Here is a 16000-nt window from a genome sequence, read left to right as displayed (position 1 = left end):
TTTAAAATCTGTATTTTTCTTATTATGGAAGAAGGAACAACTGATGACTGTGATAAAGGGTTGTGCAAATAAAAGTTTGATTACTTGTATTCCGACAGCCAACACTTGCTTTTCAGAGTAATGAGGGACACGGGTATCACACAATCTTGAGCCATTGAAAAACGGCCAAACTATTAAACGCCATTTTATACCAAAATTAAAAAGGAACCAACAGTGTTTGAACTGCCTTGCGCTCCTCTCCTGCAAATGAATTATAGAGCTGTTAGTCATTTTAATTTAATAGAATATGCTTTTTCAAATTACAATATTTAATTTTTGCCTCCAAATGTATTCGTACAAACACTCTCTGGTGTCGTATTTCCATAATGTATGCCAACAGCGGGCTGGCTTATCAGATGTAATTGCCTGATGAAAAACATGCCGTTTGCGTAGTTAAAAACGATGTATCCTGCCTTGCCAGTTTAACTTAGCAGCGGTAATCAGGTGTTGTATTTACTGTTTAGTAATTTTGCAGGTGCTATTATTCGAACTGACACAGTGAATGCAGAAACAGGAGATTAGAGAGGGGGAGTTAGTGGGGTAGGCATCTTGCAGTGATGGCTTCAGGTAGGCCACAAATATTGGGCATTGAACCCAGAACACTAGCCATTACACTATCCTGCTCCCCATATCTAAATGAGCACATTTTGTTTATTAACGAGTAAATTAATAATAAACTATAAAAGTTGGTCTGTGGATGTGGGAGGGAATAGAAAAAATAATGAAGTTGAGGCCATGAGAAGCAAAGGCTCAAGAAAAACACATCTTGTTCATGAATGAACATTACTTAATTGAACGGGACTCACTCGATGACCTCACTCCATCGATCATGTGCCATATTGATCACTAAGCAATCTAGTGTTCGGCTTTAAAAATAAACTACCAATATGGTGCAGTGTGTGGATCGTTCACTTGGCCCTCCAGTGTATAGGGCCCATCAGTGTTCACCTGTGTGTGTGTGTGTGCACGTGCAAAGTTCAGTGTGATCTGCCGAAAGTTCAGAAAAAAATACAAGCTCCCATTGAGGTGACACCCAGTTTATGCAACGTTTCAGTCGATTACGATTACCCTTGTAATTAAATGCAATTTTAAGAATAAATCCTGTATATTCCACTTAAACCTGTGTTTTGTAGGTGTTAAGTGGCACAATTGATTGAGGACAAAACTGCTTACTTTGCTTATAATATAATCAATACTCAATTATCAGTGATGTAATATGTTAACACTAGACCTTAAACCCCTTCTCCTCCCCTAATAACTTGCCTACACATTTTTTGATTAATGGCTTTCTGGTTCTTGAATAAAATGCGGCTGTTTGATCTTCCTGCCTTATAATACCACCAAGTGACCACTAAATTAAACTTTTAGAAAAGTACTAACGCAAGAAGAATTAAAAAGTAATTGATTAATGCTGATTCTATTCTCTTTGGCATAAACAGTTTGTATAAGCACATTGTCAAATCTAATTTAAACGAAACCACTAATAATTTGCATTGAGTCAATAGTAGATTCAATTTAAAAATCAATGGACTGATTACTTCAATGTGACATTAATTTGGAGTGATTGTTATTGGAGTAGAATGTTTCAACACAGAGATTGTAGTAATATAAAAAGCTTTATAAAATAGCGGAACAGAGTTTATTGTGTGACATCCATTTCCATCGTATGACATTTACCAAATAGAAATAAAGATTAAAAAGAAACTTGAGCAATAAATGTTACTTAACTGGTGATTGTCTCATATTAAAAGTATTTTGTGGTGTTTTAAGAAGTAAACCTCTCCTTGTCTCTGATAAAAAAGAACGCAAAATAGAAATAAATGTAAAAATAAATGTAAACCAAGCTCTGATAGGATTTGGAAAAAAGGATTTTGAAAAAAAGAAGGAACCCTGAAATCCAGTCTTTTCAGTTTGTTCTGCAAAACTAGAGATTGTACATTCCAATGGACTTATTAAAAAGAAGATGCTACAGTTTAGCCTTTACACAAATCTTGGTTCTGGTTAAATGCCTTAAGTTTCTAAACATAGTAACGTACACGTACCAAAAAACATGATCCTGTTTTGCTTCTGCAACAATCTTCAAAGCAGAATGTAGTTCTAATGATGATAATATACTTGTGTTACTAACATTACCTTCAACGTTGAGACAATAAAATAAAAATAGTAAATAGTCATGGTAATAAAACGTCAGCGTTAATATCAAAACAGCATATTAGTGATGCACAACAGTGCAGTTTAAACTTAAATATTCATGAATATTAGCCCGTAGCAAAAGAGCATTTGCCAGCAAGGGAACGCAATGTGCAAGTGAAATTACAGTAATGTCTGTTCATTTATAATATTAGATTTCAAAACAAAGCTGGAAGTCACAATATTAATCACATATAAAAGCTAGTCATCCTTATGAGGACATGCAAACCCACACCCCTCTCCTCCCTCAATAACTACACTCCTTCACAACTAATTCCTAGGGGTCCTGCGTGTCTACTGAGATGTTCTGCATCCTCTCCACCAGGAAGAAACACAAGGTCCCCGTGAATCCCAGTATGACCATGAGCAGGAGTTGCCATCTCAACAGAAGGTATCCGCTGTAGAAGAAGGCCAACGCTGCAAAAATCGACTGCCAAGGACAACCGAGGAAGAAAAAAAAAAGAGAAAAGATATATATATATATATATATATATATATATATATATATATATATATATATATATATATATATATATATATATATGCCTTTGCTACAGGCTGCCAGCTCAGACCCAACCGCCAACAGATTTAGTACACTACAACATACAATGTGGTTATGGGACTTTGCTTCATCTCTGGCTTCAATACATTCCTAGTGGATAATATGTGAGGAATTAGGGCATTTAGTTTACAGTTAAAACATCAAAAGTATTTTGTTTCCATTCAAATATATTTTTTACTAGATATTGTAGCATTAACAATCCATAACACAAGCTAACCTTCTACGAGTATTTCGACTCTTGATGAACTATTTTAACTCCACCCACTCCGCTTCCAAAAGACTGCGTCTTTAGATGATGACTGAGTTAGCTACCTGGATGAACTTGAAGATGGCGAAGGCAGGTGTGCTCTGTTCTGCATACACACAGCCCAGGATGCTGTACAGCTGGGTGTTGAAGCAGCTGTCTCCGAGACCCAATAGGAAGCTACAAAGCAGCGCTATGGAAACACTGAACACAAAAGGTGTTGCATGTTTAAAAAATAACCAAAACACATTTCCGCTTAAATTAAATGTCTTAATACACTAGTTTATAACTCAGTGTGCTTACCGTGTGCTTACCGCATTCATAGCCATAGAATCGTTACAAATTGTTTTTATTGTGGATTTGCCTATAAATCAAAATGCAGCTTTTCAAATATTAATATAAACCCTAAATATAATAAAATTGCCCCTCCCACCTTGTCCCGTATACATTGTTTGTGTTGGTCAAGCAAAGACAAAGGAAAATTAGCAGATAATATATGCCCTATTTATTCCACATAACTGATGACATTTTAATTGAATTGAATTGAGATGCAGGATAGTATGTGTCCCATGCGATAGGTACTGGTTCCGAACCACCCCCGACCAGATTCTTCCTTTTATCTAGGTGCATCATCACCTGGGAGTTAGATAGGACGTGGACTGCGCGCTGGTCTTCAGCACGATGGGCGCGTCGTCCGGGATGCTGAGGAAGATCAGGTAGAAGGCGACAAAGTGGACCACCATCCCCAGGAAGACCACTGACGTGCGGCGAAAGCGATTGTTTTTGCACATCAGTCCGAAAAAACCCCCGCCTGACGGGAATAGACACTCTCTATTAGCGAGCGAGCACGTGTTGACTGATGAATCGTTTTTGGTCAAGACTGCTGTAGGTATTTCATTGTACTGCTGTAAATGTATACACACACACACAAACACACACACACACACACACACACACACACACATATATATATATATATATATATATATATATATATATTACCTGCCTTACACTAACGACACTTTACACTGCCCTGTATCAGATGCTAACTGCATTTATTTATACTGTAATGTACTGTGCAATGAGGAATCCATAAAACAAAACAGTAGTAGTAGCCAATTAATTGAAATGAGCATATGGCTGCAATTATGAATATGCCAATAACTGAAAGTGAGCTTTAGCCTGTGCCAGGAGAAGAGCAACACTTAATAGGTAGTTTATGCCAGAAATAATACGATTGTTCCACTTCCCACACACTTCCCCAAACTTTCTGTCACACCGCCTACATTGTCACACTCCCAAACTTGTCAATCACATTTTGCAGTTGGAAGTAAACAGGAAGAGGAAACGTTTTAAAAGTAGAAACAATATTAATATTAAATCACATTTCAAAATGTTATTCCAAAGAAGGCACGATCATAATGACACACTGTCTGTCTGGCTGGCGTCGTGCTTATACAAATACTTCATGTTTGTTAGTTTATGAATTTTTAATAAGAAGAGAGTAAATATACCTATTATTTCTCCAATGCCAACTACAATTCCAGAAATGCCAATTAGGCCTTTCGCCGACTCCCCAAACTGTTCCGTCGCACCGATACAAGTCCCATACACTCCACTATAGAAAGACAGCTCTAGACCTGTAGACAACAAGTGGAGAAGTTGATGCTGAGAGAAAGGATGATTCAAAAAGATGGAACATATTTAAGAATATTATTATGAGTTATACTCACCACTGTATGCCATGCAGCTGCTCAGGAGCAATATTGTTTTGGAACTGAGAAGTTGGAGGATGGTCTCTGGAAATATGAGTTGTGTAACATGAGAGAGAGATTAGATCGGATAAGATTGGTTTAGAATAGGTTACATCAAATAACAACAATGATTTGTCCATATATCCAATGATTAATAAGGTTCCACATAGCAGGTGGTGGGAGTACAGCTGTACAGGTATAGAGAGGCAGCAACACTGTGCCACTATTTGTTTGCTTATTGATGTTTTACACACAAAACTTACTGAATTCTGTCTTGGCATCCTTTACAGCAGTGTTTGCTCTTTGTTTATACCTACAGGAAACAGAATTAAATACATCTGTTCACTTCTGTTCCTATAATGAAGCTCGATCAATAACCATTTTCAAATATGATGGAGAGGACGCACAATACAACACAAACACAAAAGACGTCCCCTCGCTCGAAAACAACATGACGCGCCACGGTAACCTTCAAAAATGGCAACTTTCCGAATCAATACGCCATTACACCCCTCAGAAATGAGGTTACATAGCTAACAAGAGCAAATTATTAAGTTTTTACTTGTATTTCTTCAGCTCTGTGTGTTTTGGGTGTGTGGAGGGAGGTAGAGAGGGAGAGAGGGAGGGGGAGGGGGATTATCATTTACATCATGGGCACCGAGAGCAGGGAGCGTCCTTCGTCGTCGGAGATCATATCATCCTGCTGGTGCTGTGTCTTCCTCAGCGCCAGGAAGCAGAGCGTACCGACCCCGGAGGTCACCAGCAGAGTCGTGAAGAGGTTCTTCCTGCCCCGCTCTGTGACGGAAACATTTCATTCGTTCAGCTCAGTCATAAAGACCAGCAAATACACATGAGCATATGGCATATCGTCTATCGTTTTTCTAATGTCTATCATGCCCTGCTGCTTAGTGAGCTTCCCCTTGCGGGACATTACAACAGGAACTGAACTGTATAATGAAGTATATCTTTGCCTTCATAATTATTCATATACTTGTCTATTTAGTATGCATATATCAGTGATGAGCAGGTTAAAGCATCTTAGCTGGATTGTATTGGGGTTTTGAACACAGAACCTTTTGGCTGGGAGCCCAACCCCCTTACTGGGAGAGTATTCTACCCTGTTCATTTAGAGAATATTGTAACCTTATGCACCTTGTGTTTTGATACATACAACTTACTAAAATTGCTTTTTTGGTAGTTTAGTTTGCATTACTGTGTGTTTTTGAACTACATCGATTTGTCAAAATCATTTCAATGTAATATAATGATACAAAAAACACTTTTACTTATGCTATAGACATTTTTGGTAAATTTCCAATTTTTATTTTTGTGACCATACCTGAGATTTCGGTGCTTCCTTTCCAAGCGAAATAAATGTAAAGGTTGCCAAATAGCATGCTGTCAACAAATATATAAACAAACACAATGTCAACAAAATATTAAATATGACGCATTGTAGCACTAGCATTGAGCGAAACAGGCCCTTCATCTGCAGTGAATCTAAAACATACATGTGTGTGATAGCTTGTGTGAACTACAACAGTAAAACAGAACTAAATATGTGTCTGATAGTGTGTGTGACCTAAAATAACTGAATCAAGATAAGCTATGGGAGATTGAACAAGCAAGACAAAGATCAGAATCTTCTCTTCGAATTCAAATATTTCATCACTATAATATCCATTACTCAGAATTCCTCCAGGACATTAAATAATAAATCCACTCGAGAGACATATTAAACAATGTGAGAATCACAAAAGATAATTTTTAAATGGGACATTTAAATCATGAATGAAGCAAATCCCTATACTACTGCTGTTGAGACAGCACTGAAGGGTATGAGAGATGGGAATATGCACCCCCCCCACACACACACCTCTTACCTGCACTGCAAAAGAGCCCAAAACATCCCTGTGTTCCGGTTTATGGTGGAGGCCTCGGAGTTCTCCACCAGGAAGTGACTCTGTGCGGTCCACAGCACTGATAGAAACGCAGACATTTACTCATTTGCTCATCAAGTCACATTTTTGAAGACACATGATGTCACGAAATTAGCGGGCAGAGGTTTCCTCTTGCTCAAGGACGGCTACAGACAAGCTGTAGGCATCCTCAAAACTCCAATGCATTTTTGCTCGGAGTACACTGTACTTCTATGTTCATTGTATGCTATGCAGATCCAAAATGAGAGTTTAATTCGTGATAGCCATTATTCTAAACATTATCATGGAAAAACCTTTAGTAATAATAAACAAGAGGTGTGATTGACTTACTGGCTGCTCCTGCGCCAACGATCACAGATGTCAAGTAAAAAGACCATGTAGAGGGAACAATGAACACCGCTATATAACAACTAAAGAAAGAAATAACAACATATCAAGCGTAAGGAACCAACATAACGCTTAATACAATGTTTAGACTTAATTAATTATTCATAAAGCAGTGGATGTGATTACTTAATATATTTAATTTGAAAAACATGAACAACTAGATCCATACATACATTGAAGAATTTGTACCTGTAAAGTATACCACTGATGAACATTGTGCATGGGGGGCCAAGTATTGCAACAACTGTTGGCGCAAGAAAATTTGAGAAGGAAAAAACTCCATAGATGATTCCAAGGCTGTTGAAAATATGACATATAAATTAATACAATAATAGTAGGCTACAGATTTGTGGAAAATGTCAGCAAAAAAAATCACTCAATAAGTAGAATTTATACCCCCCACCGTCAACACGCACTCACACCCAAACTCACAGGCACACGCACGCACACACACACACACACACACACACACACACACACACACACACACACACACACACACACACACACGCACGTGCTTCTAAATAGTTAAGCAGGCCTAAACTATTTAGAAATAAGAATTTCAACCTACCTGTGGTAACCACTTCCAGTGAATGTATCATTCTCCAGGCTTTTTATCAGTGTTTGCTAAAAAATATATAAATGGGGCATAAATAGGCTGTTGGGCATAACAAATATTTAACTCATAAGTCATTCCAACGGAGGGAGATTGCGGAATGAATAAAATTGGAAACACGGGATGCGCTAAACACGGGGTTCAGTCACGCAGCTCTCAGCCTACGGGGGATGGCGCTAAGCCCATCGATAGCTTTACCATAGTTTATGCTTCATTACACACTTTTATGTAAGTAATCATACCCATGCATTCCTGGTTAAACCTATAGATGTCACAGTTGCCTTCTGAGCGACAGAACCAACTAAAGAAACAAGTAGGCTGTGTGATTTGAATGGTAGTACTAAATGTTGTTAATAAGTGTGGCGGACATACCTCGATGTTTCCACAGGTAGTGAAAGCAGTAAAAATTAACAAAAATCCAACGCCTAAAATCACAACGTTCACAGTTCTTACGTCCGCCATAGTTTTGGATTTGTCCTGAAACGACCTTGTGGTTATTTATTCCCAAATAATGATCGATTGAACTCAAAGAAGAGAGATTCCTGGCGAAGCTCCTATACAAAGGTCTATGATGTATTCAATGAGAAGCATTATTTTTAAACGTGTCAAAGAAAATCTATAAATAACATTTGAGTGCAGTCAAGATCAGACTGTCAGCTTTTTGACTGACTCACTGAGATTTGAAATGCATGGCAGAAGTTTTACTTCACTACTTGAAGTCTGCCAACTTGTGACTTAAATTATGGGAACTATGTTCTTCTTCTCCTCCAGGGTTTTTGAGAAACCGTTACTGGTATTAGACGATGCTGCCTTCCAGAGGTCAACGGTATGAATTTACATATTAATTATAATACGTTTTTTTGGTTTGATGATTAGGTATGCGGAGAGTTGAAGGCTAAATCAAATGTTTGACCGATTGAATTGTTTAAGGATAAATCTGTGTGAACTATGCGTATAGGCTATGGATGAAAATATCAAATATTCTAATTTTGAGTGGGCAGTGATCTTGAGTCTATAGATATAGGCTACTAACTAAACGTTTTCAAAGAGTGAATGTGTGCGTTTTAGATTCAAAGGGAAATACAAAAGGGATTGATGTAATTGTCATATATAGGTAGATTAACCTCATACAGACTTGTGTCCCTCATCAGGAAAAGCTAAGAGAAATAACGAGAGCATTGCATTTTTCTCCCTGAGAAAACATTGTTTTAATTAAATTCATACCATTTGTTTGTTTTTGCCACTGAAATATATTTGTTATTGAATGAACATCCATCCTTCCACCCTGTCTGATTGGTGGTCAGCCGGAGGGGTTGCAGGTTGAGGGAGGCATGTTGATATGGGCTCCATATGCTTGACAGGTTCACCAGAGGCTGGAACTCATAGCAGCATGTTGGGTTTGTCCTAAGGCAGGGGCAGGCACTATTAGGATTCAGAGTCACATGGGCGAATGTGCACGCACGCACGCACGCACGCACACACACACACACACACACACACACGCACGCACGCACGCACGCACGCACGCACACACACACACACTATTTAAGATAGCATACTTGTAGCCAATTTAAGACAGCCTACTTAATGATTTTGCTAAATAAAAGGATTTATTGTAAAATAGGATTAATGTAAAGTGGCCTAAAACTCTAGGATTGAATTGTTATGAAAGGAGAATTTTGGCAATTGTGAGTCAAATGTGAGCATCGGAAAGATTTTCATAAAAATCCAGTAGTAGGCAGTAATGTTTCTGTGTGGATTTTGGCAATCTCTACAAAATGAACACGAAGAAGAACGAAAACACAACGACCAATGAGAAAACCTCTACCACTTTGTGACTGCCCTCTTTCTCTTACAAACAAAGAGCCCTAAAGTAAATTGAGATAGTAAACTACACCCTCACAGTTCCAACTCAATACCCGTATGTAAACTAAACCTTTTCATTCCACAGTTGCAGCTTTCCCCCGCAGTGTCAGTTTTATTCAATTTTGGGACCCTAGAGTATTCCCCAGAAATATTGCTACGTTAAATAATTACATTGCCACACGTTTTAAAAATAATATACCATTAATAATACCATTTTGTGTGTATTTATATTTTTTATTTACATATTTTTATATTCAAGAGAAGTCATATATTTATGCATCTATGGGCCAAACAATAAAATGGAAATAAAAAAATATATCTTTAATCTACAGGCAGCAGGAAGTTGAGTTGCGATGCCCTGACGCATGCGCCAACCACCTCCGGTATGACGGTCGGATGTTGTCAGCTCGCCTCATACCATCATCTCTGACAAACCGTAAAACAGATTGTACACAATCATCATGGCGACCCAGGATGGTGGGTATTGAGAAAATATACTTGTATTATCCTCTTTCCTGACATTATATTAAGCGCTACCGTTTCTGTGTGATTGTAGCGGGCGAACATGTAGTCGTCGTGAGCCTTTATCGCCGTGGCGTGCACGAATGTGACACTATTATAACGATGCATTCCCCCGTGTGTCACGTTTATAGACGCTAACGTTATTAGCAAGTTAGCTGTGAGAAAATGTCAGACTGGTTTCTGTTTTGAGGCTGCGTCTGGCCACTTCTCTGTTCTTTTGTGTCGAGGGGAAAGCGTTAACTGCGTGAGGTGAGGGATCTTCCACCGGCCGGTGGTTGACACTTGGTCGTGTTGTTGATGTCCAGTCAAAGGGTATTGATGACCAGTTGAAGCATGACTAGAAGGTTCTGGATGTGTTGCCAACACGTCTCAAACGGACCTTTTAATATAACGTTAACCTTGATCCCCTTTTCCTCTGTGGGGCTTGAGGCATGAGTATCATCATTGTTCAGACTGTAAATTCGTCTTGAAACAAACGTTTTTCTTGCCGCTAGTCAAACAAAAGTGTCTCGCAGTAAATACAGTCGAGTCATCTCACTTCGTATCCAAGATCGTGTTTTTATCCCAGACTTAAAAGGCATGAGTCATGCCAGATGTCGTTATAAACCAATATATAATGTATGAATATCATTGAGAAATAATAAGCTGAAGTCGATTTCAAAATTAACTTGCAGTCATCTGACAGCTAGACAAGCTGCCCTGGGGTAACTCTGTGTCAACTTATGTAGCTGACATACCTTTTGTTTTGATTAAGGTCATTAAGCATTTATCTTAAGAAATATAACATGGAAATAACCGATACATTCAAATTTTGTTATTTACCCAAGAGTAAATTACAAATTATATGTACTGGGTTTTCATAGAACTGATATATTTTCGATTCAGTGTCAGAGAAGCACTTTCTCATCCGATTTACCTTACATTTACCAGTGAATGTATCCTTCAGCACAATCTAAAATACAATAGAAAGCATGAGTTAAAGAATTCCAAGGGTAGCAATAGCTTATCTCTGATAAGGTAAGTCAATAGGGCAATCACATCAGAATGCTTCATTGGATTTATTGTTGTTGATACTCCTATACTGTAACCTAGGCAAATTAAAAGAAAACGCTTTGCCATGTCTCATGTGAGAAATGCTGTGGCAGTTTGTGGTTTTCTTCCCATAACACCAAATTATTTCACGATTAATTACAAAACAATGACCAATTACTACTAACATATGAACTTACATTCCAATGCTCCTATGCTTCTAAAATGGGTCGGTCATTGCAATGTGAATTCATGATTTACATGTCATATACTTACCTAACCTAAAATTCAGGAGTCTGCAACGGTTACCTAATATAAACAATACATTTATAATTTCTTTTTTTTGCACAATGTAGTAAGTAGCCTTTTCACATTTGGCTATTGCCACCCACTTGTTCATCCTAATAATAGTGTTATGCAGTCTCATTAGTTGTAACTGTAACCTTGTAAATTCAGTTAGTAAACTGGCAACTTACCAATATTAATACATATACAGTAACACTGGCAAGTAGTGGCAAATGTGATGTCCTTATTTTGTCAAATGTTAATATGCACCTGGACCATTGTCATATGTTTTCCTATCAGAAAGTCAAGAAGTAACAATGGAAGCTGAGGTAAAGCCAGATGACGCTGAGCCGTTGTGTGAAAGTGCTGAAAAGGTGGACTCAGACAGCGTGTCCCAGACAGAGGAAGGAAACTCCCCGACTCAGGACTCGAGTATTATCAACGGAGACAACGCAGACGGCGAACAGGAGATGGTGGACCTGAAGATCATTTGGAACAAGATTAAGTACGACCTGAAAATTCCTCTGGATAGCTCTGGAGCCAAGCTGAAAGAGGCGATCCATTCACTTACTGGTAAGTGATCGGGGCGAGCACCCAACCCATCCAATAGCTTGAGTTACAGCCCAAGAACGTAGAGTTTGTCATTACCCTAGGAAATGGATATAGACCCATTGCCACTTCCTTCCCATTACCAGGTCTTCCCCCTGCAATGCAGAAAGTCATGTACAAGGGATTGCTTCCAGAGGACAAGACGCTTCGCGAGATCAAAATTACAAACGGTGCAAAAGTAATGGTGGTAGGATCCACGATGAACGACGTTCTAGCGGTGAACACGCCAAAAGAGGTAATTCAGCAGGAAGTCAAGGCTGAAGAAAACAAAAAAGAGCCTCTATGCAGTCAAAAGGTAAGGCTCGTTCCCCTCAACGCACCAACAACAATAATGGACGTTCACACTGGGATGCTTAACCGGTATGATTGTTGTTATTTTTTTAGCAACACAGGAAGGTACTAGACAAAGGTAAACCAGATGACATAATGCCAGCTGTTAAAGGGACAAAGGTAAGGGGGAAAAAATGACATCATCACTGTGTATTTGCAAGTGAAATTAATTTTCCTCAGAATCCATAATGTACCACCAGTACTATCTCTCTTTTTCATTTGTTTGTACACTAATGACCAGCAAGAGTTTTCTCGTTTGTCGAAACAGGAACGTTTGCCCACAGTGCCTTTAGCCGGGATGTATAACAAATCCGGGGGGAAAGTTCGACTCACTTTTAAACTCGAGCAGGATCAGTTGTGGATCGGAACCAAGGGTAAGATTATGGCTACTTTGATTGTTTCACGTTGCTGCAGTACAAACTGTTGTGTACTGACGTCTATATATGTTGACAAACATGTTTGTTGACATGTATAACCGGTTTCCTCTAAACAATGATTGTCTCGTCTACAGAGAGGACGGAGAAGGTACCCATGGGCTCCATAAAGAATGTAGTGACTGAATCTATTGAAGGCCATGATGGCTATCACATGATGGTAACCACCCTGCCGCCACCCGTCTCTTGAAGCTTTCATTTTACGAGAAGTATAATGAATAAACGCATGCAGGCAAGGGATACACATCGAGGCATGTTTCCCCCAAAAAATTGCCTCTTGTTTCAAAAGGAAATTACAAACAATGCAAATATTGTCCGCTATAATTATAAAATTAAATTTATAGTTTATATTTTATAGTTGTTTAAATATTCCCTTTTGAATCCACATAATCATATTACATTAAATGCTCCTTACTGTGTGAGTCTTTGTATAAAATGTCTTGTGTAAGGTTTGATGCTCTTCAGAATAACCTTCGGTGCCACTAAATGTTATCTTCACAGATTAGTTTTGACATACAAGCTGCCTGCATCTTGGATGTTTTGCATCTTGAATCATGGAGCAAAGATATTTCCATCCATTATTTTACATCTATACCAACGTGCGTGGCCAGTAAATGCTTTTTGTGTGCTAGTTACACTACTTTTTTCTTTCTTTCCATTGAAGGCATTCCAGCTGGGTCCGACAGAAGCTTCTCAGTATTGGATCTACTGGGTGCCTTCACAGTTTGTTGATGCAATCAAAGACACAGTCCTTGGAAAATGGCAGTATTTCTAATGTGCCTCTACTTTGACAATGTCAAACTGGGAATGGGATTTGGAAGACAAAGCCAAGCAAGAGCGGAGACAACAGGGAAGCATACAGGATTTTCTTGGGAAAGACGCGAAGGAAACCGAAGGATGCCTGTGGACTAACTGATTTATTTTTTTTGTTTTGGGTGCACTACGTGGCAGCAACATTTCTCAGTCCAGTTCATCATACAAGGTTTTCACCAAATCCAAGGAATAAAAACATAATTGTACAGAAATTGCTAACAATTTTCTTCAATTATTCTTAAAGAAATAAAAGTTATTTAAGGAAAATTGATACTGTCTTTTTCTTCTCAGCTTATGCCGATTTAGGTAATAGGTAGGCTTTGATATGAAATAATGAAGCGTTACCATTAATATTCAAGAGCCATATTAAATCGAATTTATTGTTTAAATCTGACTCCTATCTAAGAAACTTGTTCAGGTTCATAAGAACATTTCGATAAGTGCAATGTAGCCTGTACCATACGTCTGTGGGGAAATTGTGAGTTAGTGATGCGTCATGTAAGCCAGATCTGCTGAAGCCTTTAATTAAAAGGATGAAGATAAAGAAAATGAGAACATGTAACACTTAAAACTTATTAGAAAGAAGGGTAACGCGATCAGACAAGTGGTTGATTATGAGCAAGTAATATTAACTGGATGTACGTATTTAATGACATACAATACAGATGTTTTCTCCTTTCTAATCTTGAACTGTTCTAAAGTTATTTATTTAAAAAATGGGGTTAGCAGGAAACGAACAACGACGTAAGATGCCGTGTGACGTATGATAAAGTTCCGGCAAAATAAAGCGCGCCACGGGACTTGGCTAGCAGGAAATCCATGGTTCAATAAGACTCGTAAAAATGTCTAAGAATGACGAAGGGAGTGGACGCCCGTTGCCAATCAAAATTCTCTCTGGTCAGTTAAGAGATGGGACTAGTAAAGGACTGAATGACAACATGGAATGTAGCGTCAGAGTCGCTAATAGTCGTTCAATCTCCGTTTCAATGGTGTGGATGCAAGGGACCGTACTGGAGGCTAAATTGGATCGCAACATGGTACTTCTTTTGGACGAGACGGGGACTTTTGTTGTTCAGGGTGTCAACAACATTCCAAAAGGCAAACCATGCTTATCCCAAGGTAAATTAAATGGGTTTTCCTAACTCAACTCAAGTGGGCAATGTGTACTAGCCTTGACGTCCATAAAAAAGGTTATTCAGCTGGTGTTGATAAGTTATGAAAAAAGGCCACTTACGGCCTCACACAGTAGAGCCTTACCAGTGCAACACCAACCACAGGGGTTGTTCACTAATTGGCTGTTAATAGCCTACCTGTAACCTTGCCCATCCTTCTATTAATTCACATGAACACAGGTCACGGATACTTTCTTTATTTAGACCTGATTGATTTTGGCTGTCGTGCATCACCCTGCTCATGCTTTCCAGGTAAATATGTGATGGTGATGGGAGTTCTTCAAGCTACCTCGCCAGAACCAGTAATCCGGGCAGTGAAGATGGCAGACCTCACGAAGAACGCCGCTATCCACCGGAAGATGTGGAAGTTGGAGGTGGAAGATTTGCAGCAGCTTTCTACATAGTTGCTGTGGTTTTTGGACTATGAAACGGACACATTTTTTGTACAGCCTTTAAGCCCTTGAAACTGATGGTTGGATGCCTGAGCAGGGGACACTCTCAGCATAGCTTTTGGCTGTAAGCCTTTAAAACTAGACCATGTGGCACGGACCAAGACTTTACACAACTTTATGTTAAGGGTTAAAAAAAAAGTTGCAAGTTACCCTGTTCTTTCATTTGTTACCTGCTGAGTTAATTCATTTCCAAATAGCTTATGAACAGCATGTATTTGTTTAATAAAATTTCATTTATACTTAGGTTTACAATACACCATGCATCAATATCATTTGTGTGTGCAAACAAACCAACATTCTAAAATTAATTTAAAAGCTAGCGCTCATGATTATGACGTTCATGGATTGAATAGATTACTTTATTTTCTGGCCTGGGAGCAAAGGTTTATGCAGCAACCATCTTGAGTATAAAATGCCATTTATTTGGTCTTTGTGCACTTTTAACATTATTAAATACTTGGGGAAAACTTAAAATGACAGATTGAATAACTAATATCCCATGCTTGAGCATCCTTAAAAGGAAAAAATAATCCAAAATGATTTACCAACTGTTAACAAAGAACACAAATGTAGTCAACTGCAAGTATCCGAGTACCATGCCATTTTTCAATTCTATTTTTATACTGCTGAAAGGTGCATAGCAAGTTTTCAAGGATTTTGGAGTCACTCAATTAAAACACTTGATGATTGATGCAACGTGATGAAAGGTACACTTTTTGTATCTGAGGGGAGTGACCCAGAAACCAGTTCTGCTGC

General features: G+C 38.6%; 3 protein-coding genes across 3 annotated transcripts; 2 read left to right on the top strand and 1 right to left on the bottom strand.

Annotated features, from left to right (window-relative positions):
- Positions 1-1691: 1691 nt before the first annotated feature.
- LOC307082139 (UNC93-like protein MFSD11) lies at positions 1692-8416 on the bottom strand. Its single transcript, XM_079745606.1, has 13 exons — positions 8105-8416; positions 7688-7743; positions 7306-7413; positions 7060-7139; positions 6673-6769; positions 6129-6187; positions 5437-5584; positions 5053-5102; positions 4769-4834; positions 4550-4675; positions 3672-3846; positions 3104-3239; positions 1692-2659 (listed from the first exon to the last, which is right to left on the bottom strand). Exons 1-13 carry the CDS (start codon positions 8192-8194, stop codon positions 2507-2509), a joined length of 1344 nt encoding a protein of 447 aa, XP_079601732.1. The 5' UTR covers positions 8195-8416; the 3' UTR covers positions 1692-2506.
- A 1582-nt stretch (positions 8417-9998) lies between these two features.
- ubfd1 (ubiquitin family domain containing 1) lies at positions 9999-13887 on the top strand. Its single transcript, XM_079746823.1, has 7 exons — positions 9999-10075; positions 11735-12007; positions 12130-12338; positions 12428-12493; positions 12642-12747; positions 12885-12967; positions 13472-13887. Exons 1-7 carry the CDS (start codon positions 10060-10062, stop codon positions 13580-13582), a joined length of 864 nt encoding a protein of 287 aa, XP_079602949.1. The 5' UTR covers positions 9999-10059; the 3' UTR covers positions 13583-13887.
- Positions 13888-14421: 534 nt separating this feature from the next.
- rmi2 (RecQ mediated genome instability 2) lies at positions 14422-15209 on the top strand. The gene is made up of 2 exons (XM_079745820.1): positions 14422-14739; positions 15045-15209. The coding sequence occupies exons 1-2, from the start codon at positions 14463-14465 to the stop codon at positions 15194-15196; spliced, it is 429 nt and encodes a 142-aa protein (XP_079601946.1). The 5' UTR covers positions 14422-14462; the 3' UTR covers positions 15197-15209.
- Positions 15210-16000: the final 791 nt, after the last annotated feature.

This window comes from Pollachius pollachius (genome assembly GCF_949987615.1).
Source record: "Pollachius pollachius genome assembly, chromosome: 11".
Taxonomy (NCBI): domain Eukaryota; kingdom Metazoa; phylum Chordata; class Actinopteri; order Gadiformes; family Gadidae; genus Pollachius; species Pollachius pollachius.
This window is presented reverse-complemented; position numbering and strand designations above follow the sequence as displayed.